Source organism: Chelonia mydas, chromosome 19 (genome assembly GCF_015237465.2).
Source record: "Chelonia mydas isolate rCheMyd1 chromosome 19, rCheMyd1.pri.v2, whole genome shotgun sequence".
Classification (NCBI taxonomy): domain Eukaryota; kingdom Metazoa; phylum Chordata; order Testudines; family Cheloniidae; genus Chelonia; species Chelonia mydas.
Genome location: NC_051259.2, coordinates 7009771 through 7031526, shown reverse-complemented (window position 1 = coordinate 7031526; position 21756 = coordinate 7009771). Strand labels below are relative to the sequence as shown.

At 44.2% G+C, this 21756-nt stretch overlaps 1 protein-coding gene across 9 annotated transcripts; it reads right to left on the bottom strand.

Annotated features, from left to right (window-relative positions):
- Positions 1-2713: 2713 nt before the first annotated feature.
- Positions 2714-21752, bottom strand: LOC102941974 (S100P binding protein). Of its 9 annotated transcripts, none has more exons than XM_037881996.2 (7): positions 21622-21734; positions 14409-14525; positions 12108-13515; positions 11673-11767; positions 10644-10750; positions 4449-4548; positions 2714-3071 (listed from the first exon to the last, which is right to left on the bottom strand). In XM_037881996.2, exons 3-7 carry the CDS (start codon positions 13353-13355, stop codon positions 2927-2929), a joined length of 1695 nt encoding a protein of 564 aa, XP_037737924.1. In that variant the 5' UTR covers positions 13356-13515; positions 14409-14525; positions 21622-21734; the 3' UTR covers positions 2714-2926. The 9 variants fall into 9 exon arrangements, with proteins under 9 accessions (XP_037737924.1, XP_043388327.1, XP_037737926.1 ...); XM_043532392.1 differs by having other exon boundaries at positions 21585-21674; XM_037881998.2 differs by lacking the exon at positions 21622-21734 and adding an exon at positions 17269-18085.
- Between the last annotated feature and the right edge of the window lie 4 nt (positions 21753-21756).

Here is a 21756-nt window from a genome sequence, read left to right as displayed (position 1 = left end):
AATTGGGCACAGTCCCACCTCAGCACTTACAGACTAGCGGCAAATTGACACACCCTTAATAATAGCCTTCCTGGGACTCCATGGTGGCAGGCAAAATGTTCTCTTTCATTAAGAAATGCAGTATATAGAAGTTAGAGCAGGGGGCTAGGTGTCAGACAAACCTAGGTCCTATTCCTAGCTTCACTGCTGACGCACTGAGACACTGGGCAAGTTATTTAACCTCTCTGTGTCACAGTCACCGCACTTATAAAGCGATCATTACGAAGGTGAGTAAACTGCTAAGCCCCTAGAGATCCAAAATGGAAAGGTGCTAGACAAGGGCAAAATATAGTACATGAACACAGAAACACTGAAAAAGAAAACCTGGGCACTGTGCTATTTTTTTAAAATTACATTAGTCAAAGCTGCCACGAGAAAATCTGATAAAAGGGGAGACCTTGTGAGATTTGCCAAATGGTTCTGACTTGTTCAATGCTTTGCTCTTGTCATTTTTCCTGTCAGCTGCCAGAGAAAATCAGGGCGTGAAGTTGACTCCATGTTGCTAGTATTTCATGTACTATACACAAGAAATATTTTGTCACCCACTGTTGATGGACTGCTTTGTCAATGCTTTACATAGAGCATTTAGGTGAAACAGTTATACAGCACGTGCTTAATGGTCCTTTAACATACAAACCTACCCTAGACTAAACTGATACTTTCTCACTTAAAATGTATTCATTAATTCTAGTTTTCATTCAGCACCTTCCATGTAACCAAAAGAAAAAAAACCTGCCTGAAGCAAACACTCATGGCCGGACAAAAATTGGTTAAGGGATGTGGAACAGAAGTGTACTCTTGCATATTTGAGGTGGTCTCTTCCATTAGGAGTTCTTATAAAAGGATGGTCTCCCACCCACCTGCACAACAGTTGAGTTTTTGTTTAGAGGGGTAAGTAACTAACAAGAACAAGAAGAGCAAACATAGGCAGAGGTTGAAAGGCCGTCCGAGTATGTGTTTGAGGCTACAGAGTCCATTGAAAGAATCTAACATTGCAGTGGTTGAGTTACTCCTTCTCAGGGAAGTTGATTTTAGCCACAAGAGAACTACTTTTCTTCCTCCTCCTGGAGGAGATCCAGTTAAGCTGTCAAAGCTACAGAGAACTATGGGATGTGCCTAGGAATGATGAGATTCCTATGTATGTACTTACTACCACACAATTGACAAATTATGGAATAAGTCCCATTCCTCAATCCACAACTACTACACGACAGGTCTTTTGTGGAGGAATGGCGAGAAGTGATGCTGAGCTCAGCACGGTCCCCTCCTTACACCCAGTACACCAGACTGAGACAACAAATAAGGCAATATGAAGTCCCAGTCCTGAGGCACAGAGAGCTGCTCTGCCAGCTGCTCCACATTTGTTTGTTAAGCTTTTTAAAGTCCCTGAAGTAATTTGTATGAGATATGTGTCACTTTAAATTTCTATAAATAACTAGATGGAAATAATAAATGTATTAAGTTCAATAAATGATCTTCATTTTTCACTTGTCGATTTTACAATGTGTTGTTGTTCTGCCCCATGGACTAGGTTAGAACTACACAATGCAAAGCAATAAGCATATCTGCTATTTACACTGAGACAGCTGATAAGCCAAGAGTAGGAAAGGAGGCCGTTGTTAATCATTTACTCCACCTCATCCTATAAGGAAGGGAAGTTCCAGTCCAGCAACCCTTTGTTCTGTGCACTTGCCAGATAGGGTGGACATGAAAGCTTCATCTTTCTTCACTGCAATGACCCAGGCTATCTTGGTTAACTTGCCCTTTAAAAAAAATAGAAAGCCTCCTTGAAGAATTTGTTTGGTGTAAGGGGACACGAGATCAGAACACATCCACTTAACTGTTGATAGGGTCCAAGAAAGGCCTTGTGCAGCAGAAGAGCCAATATGGACTCACAAGAAAATAGGTAAGCAACTAAGGAAGCATTCACATCAAGGCTGCTATTAAACATATGGAGGAAGCTACAAGTTCTCTCCTTGCTGTTCGTTCAGATCTCTCGACTGTCTTCACTTCAGAGCATCAGACCAGCTCTCCAACTAGAGCAGCTGGCTCCTTCAGTTACAGTTGCTGTTACTCCTAAAACATGGGTAGGAAACTAGATTGCAAGAAAGGGCAGAGGACAGGAAAGGACTCACACACACACACACACACACACACACACAGGGTCGCATCAAAAACAAGAGACATTTAGAAAGTGCAAATTATTTATAAACACTATCAACAAAGTGCAAATCTACATGTAACATTTCACAAAGAAAAGCTATAACCAAAGATGACAAACAAGGGAGGCAAGTAAATTTGAGGAATGGGGAAAATAGGCTCTTAATTGATGCCAACTTGATGTGTCAACCCAGAAGACTGCCTTTGTCAACCTTCATAAAAAGGACATCGACCACACAGGTGATTCCAACATTAATGATGTCCTAAGGGAACCTAGCAGTTGCTCTAAAAAAACTTAAAGCTTCGTTCTGAGCCCAGGCTCTGGCAAAAAGATTTCCATTCTAAATTGCATCATCCAGCTCCTGTAGCTGAAGCATTATATCCGTTAGATTTCTCGTTCGGTGTGACTTCCTTTTGAACAGTGGGGACACCGCTGCTTGTCAGCGGCTCTCTGGAAAGCTTGCTTTTGTTTCAAAGGAAAATACTGATAAGAAATGCTACAAAGAGTTACCTGTACAGAACAGATCACATCTTTAATTTGTATTTAAAAAGGAGGTTCTGAAGGTCTCCAAAACAAAGACACACAAAATCCTCATACTGGCCTTATTAAAAAACAGAACAATCCATAGATCAAACAATCAAGAGAGAAACAGCTAAGCTACAGGACAATTAAAAACTAACTTTAAATGTAGAAAAAACAGAGCACAGTCCCTCCGTAACAAGTAGCTCAGACATTGGAGGATGTTGTGACAGAGCTACGCTGGAAGTGGTCAGGAATGTCCTGGAAGCGACGGTGGTGGGCCAAATTCCTGCTCACCCATTGCTTAAGGCTGCACTTTTGGGTGGGTTTCTTGGAGAACCTTGGGTATTTTCTGCAAGAACAGAAGGGGAATAAAGGTAACAGAATAATTAAGGCAAATATGGTGTGTAGGAGCATGCATACAAGAGCAGCAGGAACAGTGGCTAATTTGCAAATGCCTTCCCTCATCCCGTGGCACTTGCAGTCTGCAGACACTTTTCTATTGCCAAAATTTTTAAAAGAAAATTATCTTGCCACACTGCTATGTTAGGTACAGTAGAAGAGTACAAGAAGAGTCCTTCTAGGAGCATTATCTAGTGCTTTCTGTTACCCTCCTTGCAGAGATCTGTCTCTCCATGGCCTGCCAGAGAAGTCTGAAGGTTGCTCAGTTCATGACAGTTAAATGAGAAGTAAATTCCCACAGAAGGAGCTGTTGTCATGCAAATATTGCCATTTCTTGGATCTAGCAAATTCTGAAAAAGCTGCTGGCTTTGTTCAAACAAAAACCCTCAAAAATACTTCCTACAAGGACTTAAAATAAAACAAGCAAAAAAATTTCCACAACGCAATTCCATTCTCATTAACTTGTTCACAACACACTTTCAGATGCAGGAAAACAAAAGCTTTTCCATATTAGCTGTCAGATGCTGCCTTCCCGCTTCTGCACATAGCGGAGTTGGCTCCTCTTGAGTCTTTTCATTTGGTCTGGGCAGATATATTAGCATGGCTAGGAAATAATATTTATTAACTGCAGAGCCATCTGGGGAACCATGAGACATTGGGTGGGGTCACGCTTACAAAAAAAATTAACTATCAATATAGTTATTTAGGAGAAGGAAAATTCATACCAGCAGCTTTTCAGTTCTACAACAGTGGTTCAACACAAGTTATTGTGATTAAACAGGCCTAAAACAGCAAAGTGGCCTGGCAGTTTCAGTCCTGAAAGACTGGTGTCCATATTACAGGTCACCATCACAACTCATTCCTGTGTTGGGAGCCTCTCTGAAGGGTTGGAGATGGAGCCGGGGGGGGGGGGGGGGACGGGGGACGGACACGACCTCCTCTAGGGAGGACAAAATTCAAAGTAAGTGTTACACTGGCAAGATAACACAGAAACATTGTTACCAGATACTTGTGTTGTCACCTTGATTTGGCTTGAAATTCTGTGTCCAGCAGTGTCAGTCAGGTACTTCTGGTGAGCATTACATTCTGAATGGATATTTAGAATCCAGGACACCTTCCTTCTCAAGTTATAACAATTTCAAACAAAGGTCAGTGTTCAGGCCTTAGCTACTTCATATTCTTAAAGTGAATTTTAAAAGTCAAAACAAAACACCTCCAACGGAAATAAGCTCCTGAACAAGTTACTTTGTAAAGCCTATTTCATTTCCCATTGTAAGAGGGGCTTTCCTCTGCTCCCTCCCCTCCTTACAAACATTTGATGCCATACCTCATGGTGAGGTCTGATGGATGCTGCCATCTGCGGTCCTGGGTTCGGTACTCCCTGCTGGCAACCTTATCCATCAGTGCATACAACTCATTTAAGGCATCTGCAATGCAGCAAAGTAAGGAGTGAATGGGAGACCGCGCAGGCCACATGAAGCTGGAAAAAAGACAGCAGCAGCATGGAAACTCTGGCCCCAGCTCGTAATGTTGCTCCTGGTCTTATACCATGGGATAAACAGAGTCTGCCCGAAAGACAAGAGGTCTAAACATGTCCATTTTCAGGGACACTTGTGCAACATTTCCCTGGAAGCAGAGAAGAAGCAGACACCTGCTACTGACATGAGTAGGATACTACTTGCCATGATGCTTGCCAAGTAGCGGACTCAGCTCCTCACTGCAGTGACGGTCCACTGCAAGGATCCATTTGCACATGTCTATAATCAGAGTGTAGCAAGAGACATCCCTGTCCACAATCACTTACATCTGAAAAGGATGTAACATTATTGCTCATGCAGCAGGGTTACCTACTGCACAGAACAAGCCCTTTCAGTAGATACAGTAGTTCTCCAAAGGCCTCACACCATGAATCCTTGGTAAGGGAATGCAACGGATGGTTTGGCAAGATACACGAGTGTGTGTCCAGGTCACAAAATAGCTCAGACCATATCTGCAAGGCTTGTACTCTTGCCCACTCCTCGCTTCAGTATCTGGTAACGCAGGCCGAGACTACATACTGCACACTACTTGTGACGCACACTGCAGCAGAAGTCTGTTGTTATGATGTTGCTACCAACAGAAAACAGTGTCCTTCCTCAACCAACATGAACGCAGGTATTTTTCCCATCTTGCTACTGCCGTCATGTTGCTAACACTAGGAGTGGTTCTACATGAGACACTTCTTCATTCCACAGGAAGTGACTGCCTACTGAGTGCATCTGTGTAGACTGGCCCCACCTCTCTTTCACCCATTGGAGCGTCAGCTTCTGTTTGAAGTGACCAGTCCCAAGTCTGACAAGAGGCTATTCATTTTTAACTGCACACTTCCTAAAGATGGCTCTTTGAAAGTCCACAGTCTGTGTTCAGCCAGTATTGTTTGCGTTTCTCCGTAAAGTGCCAAGAGGGCTAACAACATGCAGACGCCCACCATGCACATGTTGCAGAGCTGTTCAGCCCAGACAGCAACTCACCCTTTGAATCCATTTAGATTAGAGTAGAAGTCCCTGGAAGACTCGTGATTTCTTCCAGTTTATCTATCTTAAGCAACTTCCCACAAGTTCTTACTCTTTCTACACCAGGGCCCCTGACTGAGTTTCAGTCATGCCATCTTTGGGCCATCCCGCACGCCCCAAACTTTTTGCCAGTACGGCTGATGTAACTTAGATCCATTTGTTGTGCTCAGCTGCTGGGGCCAGATCTCCTTACCTGCTGAAAGCCCTAGTACATTGGCGCAGTAATAGAAGACTGGTGTAGAGCTGTTAAGTCTTCTGTACACCAGCCACAGATTAGGGGAATGCAATAGTCTGTTCAGATGGCTTTCCTTCTGCTTTACCCCAGTGTGATGTGAAGCCAGAAGAAAAGGTCAGAATCAGGACCATAGTTTTATTTATAAGACAGAAATTGGTGATTGATCTTTTCCATAAGGGTCTTCTGTCCATCCCTCACTCCCTCAGGGCCAGTGCAGGGTTTTTCCCTACAGCAGAGCATCTCAAAAGTGTCATAGCATGGAGCACATTTTAACATGTTTTATTGACATTTCTCCCACCCATTCACAAAAACATAAGCTACTTCCCTTTCCACTGGCAATCACAGCAATTGTTTCCATAGAAGAGTAACATTAAGCAGCCATTTAAGATTTGTAGCTTCTTTTAGCAGCTGAAAATGAGAGCCAACACCATGTAACTTGCCAATTCTCCAGACTACCAGTGGTTCTTGGATCACAGTGGAGAACCAATGCTGTACAATAGAAATAATCCCCTGCTCCTCTTTATCAGCATCTGGTCTCCTTGGAATTTTTGGACTCTTCAAATACTTGGCGCTTCTTGCACTACTTAATCCAAAGATCTCAGAGTGCTTCAGCAAAAGCAATAAAAATTGTTATCGCTATTTACAGACGGAGAAAGGGGAATGGAGGCACAGAGACGAAGTGACTTGTCACGGTCAGTCTGCATGAGAGTCAAGAATAGAACTTGGATCTCATCTCCCAGGTCTGTTCCCTGACCACTGAGTTATTTTCCTGCGCTTACAGATATATTCCCATCCCCATCCTCCCAAAATAGCAAAACGGGGAGAAGCTATACATTTACATTCAGATTTTCGTAAAAGCTGAGCCCTCATTTAGATACCAAGAATCTTCAACTGTTCTCAGTGGGAACTTCTGGATGTTGAGCTCTTCTTGAAAGTCTGGTCACTAGTTTTAAACTTCCCTTAAAAAAAAAAAAAAAATATCCAGCCCCCTTACTTGTTGCGTTTGGCTTCCCGCTAGAGAAGGTTCTGCTTTAACGCTGGGCTTGGCTTAGGGGAGGAGGTAGGAGGGATGGAGGTAATGCTACCGTGGAACAGCTGACTCCCAGAAGCTTCCCCTACCCCAAACACAATTTAAGTCTCATTGTGAGTAGGCACCTTTCCCAACCTGCTGTACAAACAGAGCCCATACACTCTGAAGTCCAAACTTATCCCCCTTCCCAGGATTTGAATTTATTATAGGTTTGGGTGGGGTTTTGTTTGAAAGAACCAATTCAAGCCTTCTTCCCAGACTTGGTTGGGATTAGAATTTCTCCTTCAGGAAAGCTCAGCCCACACCATAGATCCTCTCCCTAGAAGAGCACCCCCCCATAGTTTATATCCAAGAGCATCAGTGAAATCAGCAGAACCCACTTAACCTCTGCCCTTAGGTCCCCTGTATGACTTAATCCTCCTTGTCTGCAACACTTCCCAAAAATCTGCAACATGTTATTTAATAAAGATAGTTAACCTTCATAAATTAAAGGTATTAAATAAAATCAGGTCCTAAAAATTCCCTGAGGCACTTCACAAGTTGTCTCCTCTCTCTCTGCCCCAGAGGATCCAGCTTCATCACGTCTTTGCCCAGCTGCCAATGGCATGATCGAGTTGGGAAGCATTACAATGCAAATTATGTGTTTCCAGAGAGGAGATAAACAGGTCACCTCCAAGTGGAGGCAGCCCTGTATATCTAACATGCTGTGTCAATCTGCCCTTGGATAGAACTCCTGGTACAGTTTTACTAGCAGAGGAGCTCTTAAGGAAAGAAGCTATTAGATACCAGATTGGAAGAGCTAGTATTGCTTTCCAGGTACCAAACAGCTTACAAGTCTGAAGAGAGTCCACATGATGCCATGAAAGTTGTCTGAGCAGCAGGTGGTGCAAGCACTATTCAATATGCATAATTATGATGTCAATATCCTGCAAAGGCACATTTACTGAACAATGTTGCAAAAATCAAGAGAAGGATATACAGAGGGAGAGGAAAAAAAAAAACTCACCACTAAATTTGTTCTTCACCTGCCCTTTAAAAAAAAAAGGGGGGGGGTTCTCAGCTGTTCTGTATTCTCTCTCTTATAGACCAAGACGAAGTAACAAAACTGGGTGAATGTTCAATGCCAAGAGCCACAACAAGAGTCACTTCCAGTTATGAAACTAGGGAGCCTCATCACTAGTGACAAATGATTCTGGACCAAACAGAATCCACAATGAGGATCTCGTCAAGAAGGATTTGATTCTATTTATGGTTGAATGAAGACCAATAATGAAGTTTGAATACTAAGCTAGTGGTCAGCTGGCAAAATTTCTTTGTGGTCAATTATGGACCGTTTCAGCCAGTCATTTGGAAACAGATGTTCAAATCACATCACAATTTTACATCTGCTAGGACACAGCCTCTGCAGCATTTAGATTCATGTGGAAAGCTGCAAACAAATCTATTTCATTGGAAATATTCTATTCCCTAGTTCCTGGAGGATATCCATAGACCCAAAGCCACAGGTTTATTCTGCACTGGGTCAGTTCACTTTGCCAAACAGGGAAAAGTTAGCTCAGAAAATGGACTCCTTCCAAACTATCCAATATCCATAAAGACTAAATGGTTGGCAGTTAGTGCAGCTGTTACCTTTAAGTGGTTTAGCCCACAAAAGCCACCAACATGAGCACAGAAAAGTTGTATTCGTATAATATTGTGCTGGGTGCTATACAGACAGGTAAAAAGACAAGGTCCCTGCCCCAAACTAGCTTACAATGGAAACAGGCAACATACAAATGATAGACAAGAGCTGTGCTACAATAAAGAAGTGTGGGGGAGATTATGCAGAAGAGTGTGAACAATGAAGTTAAATGCCAAAGTACAAGTGACAGCCTACAATACAGACTAAAAGTGGTGGCATAACGAGGTATTACTTTCAGTCACCTGGTTGGTTACCCCTTCCCAGCAAAAGGCACAGATCTGGTGGGCTTTCTGGCCTAGATTCCAGGAGGAATTACTCACAGCTACAATACATGTGCTGTGGCTCCTTGACAGGGTTTGATTACAAATTCTCACTGGGTTTATATGTGTATGGAGAAAGGATCTTATGTGATTCAACTGGAAAAACCCTCCCACCTGTCACGCTATATTCCAAGCCTAAAGTTATTTGGAACATTTCCACTAAGAAGCAAAAAGATTAGGTGCATCACGCATAACATTCTTCCTCAGTGAAATGGAAGATCCTGCCAGCCTCATTCATCAGGCTCCTGCCTGACTTGCTACAACTCAGAGATACACCTTGCATTTTTAACTTGAAAGGAGGAGAAAACGGGTCATAATTAGTTTTCCTCGCAGAGTCCCCTCTGCATTATGTATGCGATATTCATAGACTGGAAAGCAGCCCCATGGCTCTGCAACTGTTTGCACTGCCCAGAGAAGTGGTGGCTCCATGTGAGCAGCAACACAACTTGTCAGTATCTTGAAACTCAAGAAAGGACAGTTACCACACCCATGAAAAGCCTGACAAACGAACACAGTTTGAGGCCATCTTTGTAAGCCGCAAGGGCCATCTTTAACCTCTGGAGTTTCTCAGTTCCACCCACAATTCCTTCAGGTGTAGCTCTTCATCTGCTATTCATGTTTGCTCTTTACGTGGAGATTCTTCTTTAACCTCTGTCAGCAATAGCTTTTGTATGGACTGATCTGAGAGGGGCACAGCCTAAGAGTCCTGGAAGGTATTTGCAGGAATTTCAAGCCTTACTACTTGGCACTTAAGTTAAAGGTTTCACAATTTTAAGTTCTATGCTGCCAGCTAGGAAGAATGGCCTCCCATCACTAAGCACCACCAGAGACAAGCGCTCATGTCTACCTCTCCCATTTTGCATTTTATGGCCAATTTATAAGTGTAATGCCCTCACTGCCCAAAGTGCCAATTTTTGACCTGCATTTACCACACAACTTGAGCACGTGCATCAAACTCCTTGTCTATTGCAGCTCTTACAGGCAGAGAAGCTGCTTCTGAGGTTGTCCCAAAGTGGGGGTGGTTACATATTGGACCCTAAGTTCCCTCTAAGCTGCACGGCCATGCAGCAGCCTATTAAGCACCGCACAGGCGCTCAGGGGAGAGATGGCTCTCCCCCAGCCCCAACCCAGCCCTGGCCAGGGGAAAGGCGCCCTTCCCCCAGCCTCGGCGTGGATCTGCCGTGGTGGGGTGAGGATCTCCCCCCAGCCCAAGTGCTGCTGCGGGGAGAGAGGGCTGGGGGGCGTCCTCTCTCCCCACCGTAGCCCTGGGGCAGCCTGCACCCCAAACCCCTCATCCCCGGCTCCACCCCAGAGCTCACACCCCCAGCTGGAGCCCTCATCGCCCCGCACACACAACCCAACCCTCCGCCCCAGCCCTGAGCTCCCTCCCATACTCCGAACCCCTCAGCCCCACCCCCACCACATGAATTTTGTTATGTACACCAATATGGAGATGATGAGTTACACATGATCTCCATATTGGTGTGCATAAAATTAATTCTGCACATCCGTGGGAAAAATTGGAGGGAACACGGATTGGATCCCACAGTCTCCATAAGTGGAGCAGGCAACATTATTCTTATTGCTACCTAAAAAATGATAATATCTGAACCAACTTTGCTGAATACAAACTAACAAAATTTGGTCCTTTTGGTTTGGTCTGTGCCTTCCCCTCACCCCATCCCAATCCTTACTGCAGGTTACCTGGTGTAGGATCCATGGAATTCTTTACATGGGCACGCACACATTGGATATAAATATACTTCTTTTGCTCAAGTTCTGCTTCAGAAATGCATATCCGTTGTTTTGGTCTTTAAAAAAAAGAAAAAGAAAGTTAATTTTTCTGAAGTACCTGTCAAGCAAGGCTCCATGTAACAAACAGCACCATGATTTCCTGTGTGGCGAATACAGATGGAAGGTCCTTTTAGCACTATTCTTTTGGACACACCAGTTGTAAGAAGGAGATCTGGCAAGCCACTCCTAGGAGCAGGACAGCTGACAAGTCTGCTCTCAGCCTGTGGGAGGAGGGGATGCTTGTCTCCCATTAGCAGTGACCTACGGAAAGTTGAGGAGTGACAATGGCAGGAAGCACCAAAGTCTGATTGGAGTGAGACTCAGAGCTGAAGCAGGTGGAGGGAAGGGAGCAGCAAATCTAGGAGTAAGAAAAGATCATGTCAGCATCTTTCCCCATCTCACAGACTGCCTGCTTTAAAGAGGATGGGTGAGGTAGTATCTTTTTATTGGACCAACTTCTGTTAAATACAAGATATTACCTCACCCACCTTGTCTCTGATATCCTGGGACCGACAGGGCTACAACAGCACTGCATACTGCCTGCTTTGATAGTTAACATGCTTCCCTATCTTTGGCCTGCTGTATTGTTGCTGCCATCTGCTGGAAACCAAAGGGATAAAGGGGAACAGTGACCACAGCAGGCGTTCTCACACATTCATAATATGAACTACATCCTAATAGTGTCTCAGACACCGCCTCTCAGACTCAGGACAGTTGGATCACCTCCCCTCCCATTCACAAGTAACCCTTGTGACAACTACAGCAATCGTTCACATGGAAAATATTACCTAACAGGGCATTAAATAAATGTACTTGCAATTTAGCAAGTGGAAATGAGAAGAGTTATTACCCTGTGAGCAGCCAGCTCTCCAGACCCCTAGTGAGTGCCCCACAAACCAGCGTGAGAATTGCTGAGCTAAGGTATGTTTAACATGTTACCTTTCTTCCACCTGTGGCACAGGAATGACTTTGCCTAGCTTCTTCCCACAGGTAGTGGCTTCCCCACAGTTCTGGTCTAAGACTACAGAGTTTAACTGGATAGAGGAGGAGAAAGAGGATTAGCCTGACAAGACACTCCTGTGTCCATTAAGATGCATTATTTTCCTATAGAAAAGCTTACTTATTGTGCAAGGCTGCAAACCCATGTATGCACCCTGATATTGCTACTGACAACTGACCTATAATGTTTAAATAAAAACGTGTGTGATCCATCCACCCTACTGCTTATCTGTTCTGCTTTCACAAGCTTATGGCTTTGTTGAAAGACAAAAACATTTCACTTTAAAAACATACTGATTAAAAAACATTTTCTATTAAAAATACTTAGGCAAGGCTGCTTTATAAGAGTAAAGAGACAGAGGTGTGTGCTGTTACTTTAAGATTCTCTGATGATTCTTCAACAGACGTGGATTCCTGGCTCAAATCTTCCTTTTGGGAGCCAAAGGTCCCTGATAATCCATTGGAAGGGTCCTGATTTAAGACGACATTAGAGGGTTTTGGATGCAGTAGCAGTACAGGTGCTATATTCTCCACTTTGTCCTTACTTTGACTACAGGCAGGGTCAGGAGAGGATGTGGAAAATTTCGTGTGCGCATCATAGAAGGAAGAGGATTCTCTGATTTCTGATGGCAGCTTTTCCACATTATCCATGCCCCCCCTGTGCTGCTCTTTAGAAACCAGGGACTCAAGGGACTCTTCAACAACCAAGCTATTAGAACTGATTTCATCATACTCTATACTTTGTTTGCTTGCATTTTGTAGATGGTCATCTCTTATTACTTGTGAAGCTTTTTCGCCGGTTTTCTCCAAGCCATCATCGCCTTTCAGCTGATCTACTGAATCTGCATCAGTTGGCGAAAGATTTAGAGGCCCCTGAAGATCACAGTCAAATAGCGTACAAATGACTTGATTTGATTTCAAGCAGTCCATGTTCAAGCATCCTTCAACCTCAGAATTAGCTGTTTCATTCTCAAGAATTCGAAAATATCCAGTATTAACTGAAGAGCCAGCCTGAGATAGAGACTCGTTACTTACTAACTCATCTATGGTCCTGAATGATGTCTCTGTGCCTTCAGGGGGGACTGATGCCCAACTACAGTTGCTACTCACTTCCTTCTCACTTTGCCCCCATACATCTAGAGTCACTAAAGCACTCTCTCCAGGGGAGTTCTGGTCATCTCCTAAGCAATCATCTGCTAACATTTCCCTACACTCTTCCTCGGTATAATTGAAGGGAGAGTTCCCTTGCTCATCATCTGAGGGTTCCAGCAAAGAGTCATCTGGCTCACTATCATCAAAACATCTAGTTGTATCCACAGAAAGGGCTACCGCACTGTCTTCTGGAAGACTAACTCTGATGACAATGTTCTCCAGCTCAGTATCATCCAGACAGCCAGGGAAGCAGGCAGAATCTGGGGAGCATAGTGGTAGTTTCTTTGATGGACATGGAGTGCTACAATAATTACTCAAGTGGCACCGTTTCTTAGCAGCTGATTGCAGGGGCTGATCCTCCTCCAGCAAGTCTAAGGGCCTTTTAGTCCTGTGGATTGTATCATTAACAAGAGTCACTTTATGATTAGGATATACACCAAACCCAGAGGAATGTGGAGAGCTGTCTTCCATGATGCCGTTGGTCTCTGTATTTAAGTGACCTCACTGCTTCTTCTTTGGCCACTAGAACCCAGGGCAGAATAGGTACCAGTGATTACTGAGCCTCTAATCAGCCTATAATGTGCTTCACTCTTCCAGAAAGTTAGTCAGTCACAGGACGGATCCCACTTGCCTGCAAAGAAAAAACAACATAAGTGAACTAAAGGAGTGTTTCTCACCTGTTCGTATCTCAGCTAATCTTACTCCCTTCGCAGTCCTCTCTGTCCTCTGGAAAAACAGATGTACACCTCTCCACCTTGGGCAAGTTAAGTGTTGGATTTTCACTTGGCCCAGAACAGCTTACACTTATCCTGTGACTGATCCATGTTAGAAATACTAGTCACTTTGAAATCTAGGGCATTCTGCTGCCTAACTTTTAAGGAAAAAAGTATTGCACATATTTTGCCTCCGTTTCTCTTAAATTTAGTCCTTCCTGATGCAGCAGCAAGGGAAGAGCCTATCAGCATCCACTCTTGGAGCAAGTAGCCCAATGTCTGAAGATACCTCGCCTCCATAGCCTTCACTCTTGGCTATTATAACCTTTAATAACTTTCATTTAAGTCATAACAGAGTGAGCTTGCTCACGCTATTCGAACATCAGCTAGAGAATTACAGCTTGTAAGCCAGACAAGCTAACGAGCAATCCCCCACATAGAGAGGGGTCAGAGGTCTAATTTCAACAGCTATATTAGCCAGCACTAACAGAGTCTAAATCATGAATACAGTGACCACTGCATGCGGTTTTCTTTTAAGCTGTTGATATAATCAGTGTAACGTGCCTCAAAAAAGACTGTATAAAGAAATATGGTATGTTTTCATAGCACCTTTCATCCAAGGATCATAGAGCAGTTTGCATACTAAATGAAGCCTCAAACCTTTCCTCCCTCTCTAGTGAGATAGAATTATATCATTTTTAAATAAGAAAACTAACAAACAAAAAGGTTAAATAATATATTATAATGTTACCTAATCCTTTTAATAGGTAATAATATTTCTTTGGATGTGCTCTTAGATTCGCATACTTACACCTTTCCTTGAGGACCTGGTGGTGAGAGACAAAGGACCAGCCCTGCCTCTGGCATGCCAAACGAATCTGATGGTCCAAGTTTCTCAATGCCCGAGATGGATGGTAGACAGTGTTGCCTGATTTAAGGAGGTTAATATTATCATTTTAGATAATCTGGGTTATAGGCTCACCAGTTAATCTGATTAGAAGATAATAAGGTTCTTGTCCCAGAACCAGGCTACACAGAGTTTGCAAGGACACTTGGGATATACGACAAGGATGCTCACACTGAGACAAATGTAGCCTTAAAGACTTTTATTGAGATAAATGGAATAGGAATCAAATAGTAATCAAATGATAAAATAATCAGAGTTACAAAGGAAATAATATTGTTCTAGAGATACATGTGATATTATGCACTATAAAGCTTTTGATTAATATACTCACACCCTTCCTTGATAACCTGGTATGAGACAAAGGACCTGCCTTGCCTCTGGCATATCAAGAGAGTTCAGGTCCAGGTTCCTCAATTCAGGAGTGGGAGGTGCATTGCTTAGGAGAAGCTAAAGAGCTAAGAGCTATAGAAGACTAAAGAAGCTAACTTAGAGTTTTACTTAACTCACTGACGTAAAACTTACAATTAAGAACTAACAGACTAATAAACAAAAGGATAATAAACTAAGAATGAAGAAGCTTCCTTGGCACAGTGGGTCACTCCTCTTACAGAGCTTGAACACTTGAGCCCTCCTTCTATGTCTAAACTTAGTTTCCTCCCCCACAAGATGCCAGGGTACACTTGCTCCAGAGGCGGGTATGTTCGTACGTACTGATGACACACATACATGTTAATGACATTAGCTCATTCTCACATTTGTTATTTCCGTCCTAACCGGTTATTTCCAAGTTCTTTGTGGTGTACTTGTTAAGTTTAAAGAGGGTATGAACTTAGGTAGCTCTCCTATGCCAACCTGCTTCAATGCATCCTTTATCTACATTAAAGGTCGCAACCATATATGGACCTTATGGTTTAGCTCATCACCACCTATCTAGGTGAAAGGTCCCAAACATATGTACGCTAACTTTGCCTTAGCTCCGCATACAGGATGTGGCCTGTAGGTCCCTTATGTTACAGCCAAAAATACTCTAATATAAATCTATAAACCTAGTATAATAAAACAAATAATCAAACCCACAAAAAAATAAGAAACCCATAAGAAAAGCTATATAGGCAGGCAAGCAGACTAGCCCTGTAGGCTACAATAACAATAGAGCTGAAGGATCAAATGATGGAAAAATACACTAATTCAACATGCTGGTTTGCCCTAAGCTAATGCTCAGCCTTCCATGCCCAAGTCTAACTTCCTCACCCTCAAGATATTGGGGTGCACTTTTCCTATAGCTTAGGATATTAATACATATTAATGCCATTTAGCTAACTGTCATATCCGTCACTTCTTGCTCAAGCAGGTTGGCGGTTATCATTTCCATGTTCCTTTGATTGCCATTTACCATTAGGTTTCAATTCCTGCCACGAAGCAAGCTATTCCTAGTTCCCCAAAATCTAAGGATAGCCATCAGGCCATTTATCTACGCCAAAGGTGGCAGACCTACTATACTTATGTTAACTTGTTTAAGCTAATATCTTACAGCAGTGGTTCTCAACCAGGGGTACATATACCCCAGGTGGTATGCAGAGGTCTTTCAGGGGGGTAAGTCAGCTCTTCTAGATATTTGCTTAGTTTTACAACAGGCTACATAAAACACACTAGCAAAGTCAATACAAACTAAAATTTCATACAATGACTTGAAAATTTGAAAGCAAGCAATTTTTCAGTAATAGTGCACTGTGACACTTTTGTCTTTTTATGTCTGATTTTGTAAGCTAGTAGTTTTTAAAGTGACGTGAAGCCTGGCGTACGCAAGACAAATCAGACTCCTGAAAGGCGTACAATAGTGTGGAAAGGTTGAGAGCCAGTCTTACAGGATACAGACCTGTATGTTCCTTGCCTTTATTACATTCAGCAATAATGCAAGCCAGCCCTATAGGCTACAACAACAAAGTAACGCCATCCTCTTCCTAGGCCTGCTATGCAGATGGCTAGCCCCATAGTATAGCTACTAGACCAGAATCTATCCCAAATACATATACTTATTAAAAAAGAAAAATAGATAGAAACACACTACATATAGGCCTCATTAGCCAAAAATACCCCACAAACCTGTAGTAGTTTTCCTGAGCAACTCTTGATTTCATAATTTTTAAACTCTTACTCTGTAAGAATATCAGTCTGGGAACCTAGTATTCATCTGACTCTCTTCAGTTAGTCTCAATAGTGGGAGGTATTTTCTGTCCCCTTTGACCAACTGGGATAAAGAAACACCTTTTGTCCATACTCTTCACACTTTCTATTGGTTTGCCTGCTTACTGGGTCTAATGAGGAGGGGTTTGTTAGGGAGCTACACTATATAGAAGAGAAAATCAGGCCGCCCTGCGGCTTAGAGGGCTTCTGGCTACCATCCCAGTCTAAACACAGGAAAGAAAGGAAATACAGAAGGGAGCAGCCACATATTTAGAAGAAAAAGGGGAAGGTAACTGATATGGTATTCTGTACTTGCACAATGTTTTGCAATTCAGATACAAATATTTTAACAGAAGAAATAGAGCAAATAAAAGAAAACTAAGAACTGGTTTGGGTCCTGCAGGGTACTGCTCTGTGGTGGACTACTCTATTACAACAATAAACACTTGAAGTAGTAGAACATATGGAAGCTATCCAAGATTTTACTAGAACTGTTTTAGCAAAACACGTTCTAACATATTTACCTGCTCCGTTTATAAAATAAAGATAATTTCTTTAACTGCCATCCCTGCTGACTCACCTTTCCATCTGAAAGCCAACCTGGGTACTGTACTTTCTGCCTCACACATCAACAGATTGTGCAATCAGAATTTAAGTAACAATGCTATTGTTGATACGTGAACGAGAACAGAGTCCAGCTCCTTGCCCCAGGGCTGCGTTGACTCTGCAGGACTAACTGAAGTAAAAAAAATAAACTTGTTAGTAAAGTAGACCTGACTGAATACCCACAGGGAGCAAGTCTACTGAGTTAAGAAGTCCATTTTCAGAGTAGAACCACGCTTTAAGTTGTAGGGGACACCTGCCATTGGACAAAGTTTAAAAAAAATGTTTCAAGGCTCTACCTCTCTACGTCCTAGTAAAGAAAGAAATAGGTTAGAAGAGATATTGGCAGGATGTTAGCTGTAAGTAAACTCGGAGAGCAAAGATGAAATGTAAAAATATTAAATACCGATATGGATTGGAATATTGCATCTTAGTAGCTAAGTAAAGTGAAATCCTACTCCTTTACATCAAAGCTATACGCAATTCAGACCCTTAGATCCCTTGCCTAGACTTCAGTTCTATTCACACCTTTTTACTGGTCTATTTCCTCTGTAAATACCTATTAGCCTTTGTAACCTTGATTTTTAAATGTTCCCAATTAATATTAAATTGTCAAAGATAAGGATACATTAAATCAAACTTAGTTTCCAGGTCCGAGGCTCTAGGTTGGGTACAGACAATTTAATTTAGCAGTGGACCCTGGATGACACTTTGAACAATAGAACTTAAGAGAAAAATTATTAGTTAACCAAACAGACATACAATTACTGTACCATTTACACAGGTACTAAAATTATACACCATTCCATCTTTGAATGTGAGTATGAGCTGATCAGCCTACTGACAACAAAATGAAGTATAGCTTTATAATCAGGTAACCTAGCTGTATGCTTTTGGTGTTAATTGGAGCTCCCCCCAAGTTAGCAAAGCTACTCCTTTTGTAACTTATTAAAATACTAATTAACATTAAATCTATTACCATATTAACATTCTGCTACCTCTTTATTGGCTCTTTACATTACAGATTATTTAAATTAACACCTGCACCAATTTCCTTTCCATGCTATCAGTATAGATAGCATTTTAATAAAACATTCCAAATTCTCAAAAACACCCATTAAAAATGGCTGCTAAAACCAGTTATAACCGCAACATAACTCAAGGTCATGTCCTTGCTACCTTCCATTTTCCCATCTTGCTATCTCCAACTTATCTCTAACTTTTACTTCCACTAACAAGCTCAATTTTTCATACTCCTCCATATTTAGCCTAATTTCTACTTATTTTTTTAACCTAGCACATTTTATAGACTACATCTTCTCCCTTTTTAGTTTTCCTTTCACCTGAACAGCACCTACTTCATCATCACTCATTTTTGTTGAGCCTTTCCTCTGACTTCTTCCAATTAAATACCTGGTTTTCCACCTTTCCTTCTGCCAGCTTTATCCTCATTTCTAAAGGCAGCCTCAAGGTATAAATATCACATCCATTTTTATTTTCTGTTTCTAGAGTCCACCCAAGGGAACAAGTCTCTCTTACATTACCTAATCCATTTCTTATGCAGAAATTCTCACACACACACACACACACACACACCACCACCACCACCCCACACACACACACACACTAGTTTCCACTCATTCCCAGTGCTGGGATAACTAGGCAATTGTTGGCTTGTACATCTCCCACCCAGCTCCCTCTTCACCCCTTTAAAGGGAAATCTGTATCTCCTACACTAATATCAGGGGATGAGGAAATTCCTCTGCTACTCCCTTTTGGGGGCTCTCTCATTAGTCAGGGAATTCAGAAGAATGTTCAGCTCTCTACTTCCCCTTCCTCTCTAAGTGTCTGTGGCAGTTAGTGCCAGAGGCCGAACCACACATGATGGATAACACCCCACTGGGTGGGCATCAGTGGGCTGATCACTTACCTACTTAGGTGGGCAGTGCTTCCCATTCTCATAGGCAATCTCTGTGTGATGGGCAACTCCCCACATACAAGGTAGCGGGAGAGGAGTCTTCCTTCAAGCCAGACACTTTCTGGGGAGCAGAGGTCTCTAAAGGAATGGGCATTTAGTGCCCATAGATCACATTCTATTTGGGGGCAATCAGGAAGAGGGAGGGAGTACCAGGAGGCAGTATCGCCCCAGTCAGAGCCCTTGAGAGGTGGGCTCTGACTGGGGAGTGGGCAGTGCCCCTTGTAGCCTTATTAATGGATTGGTGGTTAACTAATTTATATTGATCAATCACTTAGACCACAATGGTCAATGAAGGTTTGGTCTCCTGAGGGCTACAACATCAGGATGATGATCATCAGTATCGTTAGAATAAAAGATGCTAGAAGCACATAAGAAACAACTGCAATTTATTACAAGTCTCTTTATTAAAAAGTGCACTAAGCAGACGAACAATCCCACAAACACTAAAATACAACAGATAAAGAAAGAGTGTGAAGTTTAGCCCTATGATTAGCATCACTCACATCTCCTGCTGGGTAACCATAGAGAGTCAGTGATTATCTTCCTCCTCCTCATCACCACTACCACCACCACCAGTGGTTGCCATCCTAGCATCTCTCCTCTTCTTTGCCCCTCCCTCCCCCACAGGCTCGCTCACCTTTTGTTGAATCATGCTTACACACACTAAGACTCATACATATGCATAAGGCTTTCAACGCCTTTTTCCTCATCCATACTTCCACATCCCACTAATTTAGGGGCACCTCATTTCTCATTGGCTATCCCTTAGTTCCCCTTACTCTCATTATACTCTCTGTAAACTAGTTCCCATGGTAACCTGCAGAATTTCTCATGATGTTACAGCTGGGTGCCTCGGGGTCTAGACAAGTACACTGCGGTCTATTTTCCCTAACATCACCCACTGGCACATTCTTTACAGTAACCTTGTAATTTCACTGGTACAGGGTTATTCCTGGGCCACCTTCTTATGCCAACGCTCCTTAGGCCTAATATGGCTAAGTGAAATCTTATAGGTCTCAACTTGTAGGCCCCATCACCCAACATTAATTTTTATGTTTCACTCTATATCTTAAATATACTTAATATCTATTATTCTTGGCTGCACCCTCCTGCCCAGAGTTCACCTCAGCAGGGGGACAAGGGGTCAGGGCCCCCCTCCTCCCCATTACAGTCCATCTGGAGGGGGAAGTTGAGGTCAGGAACCCCCATTACATCCCACCTGGAGGGCAAGGGGGGTCAGCTGTGGTTGGGGTCAGGGCTCCCCACGTCACATGCCACTCCTGCGGGAAACCAGAGGGCCCTGCACCCCAACTCCGCAGTCAGACTTGACTCTCAGTCAGCAGGTAACAGAAGGTTTATTAGTCGACAGGAACACAGCGTAGAACAGAACATGTTAGCACAGAAATCAGTGACTTTCAGACAAGTCCATCTTGGGGGGAGGGGAGCCCGGAGCCAGGGCTCTGGCCCTCCCCCTGCGCCCCAAGCCAGCCGAGACAGACTCGCTTCCAGCTGCCTGGCCCCCTCTCTGCACAGCCCTACAATGTCCTTCTTAAGGAGATGGCTACAAGCCATCACCACGCTGTTCCCAGGTGGTCAGGGACTCACAGGCCTGCGCTCTCTCAGCGCCCCACGGTCCATGGGAGGAACCCCTTCAGTGCCAGAGCCAGCTAGGGGGGGGGGCAGCGGCAGTTGGGGTCAGGGCCCCCCCCCGTCACAGCCCAGCTGCGGGGGGGAGTGGCAGTTGGGGTCAGGGCCCACCCCCGTCACAGCCCAGCTGGGGGGGGCAGCGGCAGTTGGGGTCAGGGCCCCCCCATGTCACAGCCCAGCTGGGGGGGGCAGCGGCAGTTGGGGTCAGGGCCCCCCCATGTCACAGCCCAGCTGGGGGGGGCAGCGGCAGTTGGGGTCAGGGCCCCCCCATGTCACAGCCCAGCTGGGGGGGGGGGGAGCGGCAGTTGGGGTCAGGGCCCCCCCCCGTCACAGCCCAGCTGGGGGGGGGGAGCGGCAGTTGGGGTCAGGGCCCCCCCATGTCACAGCCCAGCTGGGAGGGGGGGGAGCGGCAGTTGGGGTCAGGGCCCCCCCATGTCACAGCCCAGCTGGGAGGGGGGGGGAGCGGCAGTTGGGGTCAGGGCCCCCCCATGTCACAGCCCAGCTGGGAGGGGGGGGAGCGGCAGTTGGGGTCAGGGCCCCCCCATGTCACAGCCCAGCTTGGGGGGGGAGCGGCAGTTGGGGTCAGGGCCCCCCCATGTCACAGCCCAGCTGAGGGGGCGGGGGGGGGAGCGGCAGTTGGGGTCAGGGCCCCTCCGGTCAGAACTCACTCGCGCGCGCTCCCTCCCTCGGGGGAGACTCACTCACCCGCCGCCATCTCAGACGCGACCCCTAGGCTCGAGTCGCGACTAACTAACGCGAGCTCCTTAGGGCTTTGGGGGAGGGGGAAGGGCCTCACAGGCTCCGCCCCCGCCCGCTGCGAGGCCACGCCCCCCATCGATG

Coding starts and splice junctions, on each gene's coding strand:
- LOC102941974 (XM_037881999.2), bottom strand. CDS start 13,355: ATGGAAGACAGCTCTCCACATTCCTCTGGGTTTGGTGTATATCCTAAT. Junction 11,768..12,107: donor AATCATCAGAGAATCTTAAA/GTAACAGCACAC, acceptor TCCTCTATCCAG/TTAAACTCTGTAGTCTTAGA. Junction 3,072..4,448: donor CCATCAGACCTCACCATGAG/GTATGGCATCAA, acceptor CTGTTCTTGCAG/AAAATACCCAAGGTTCTCCA.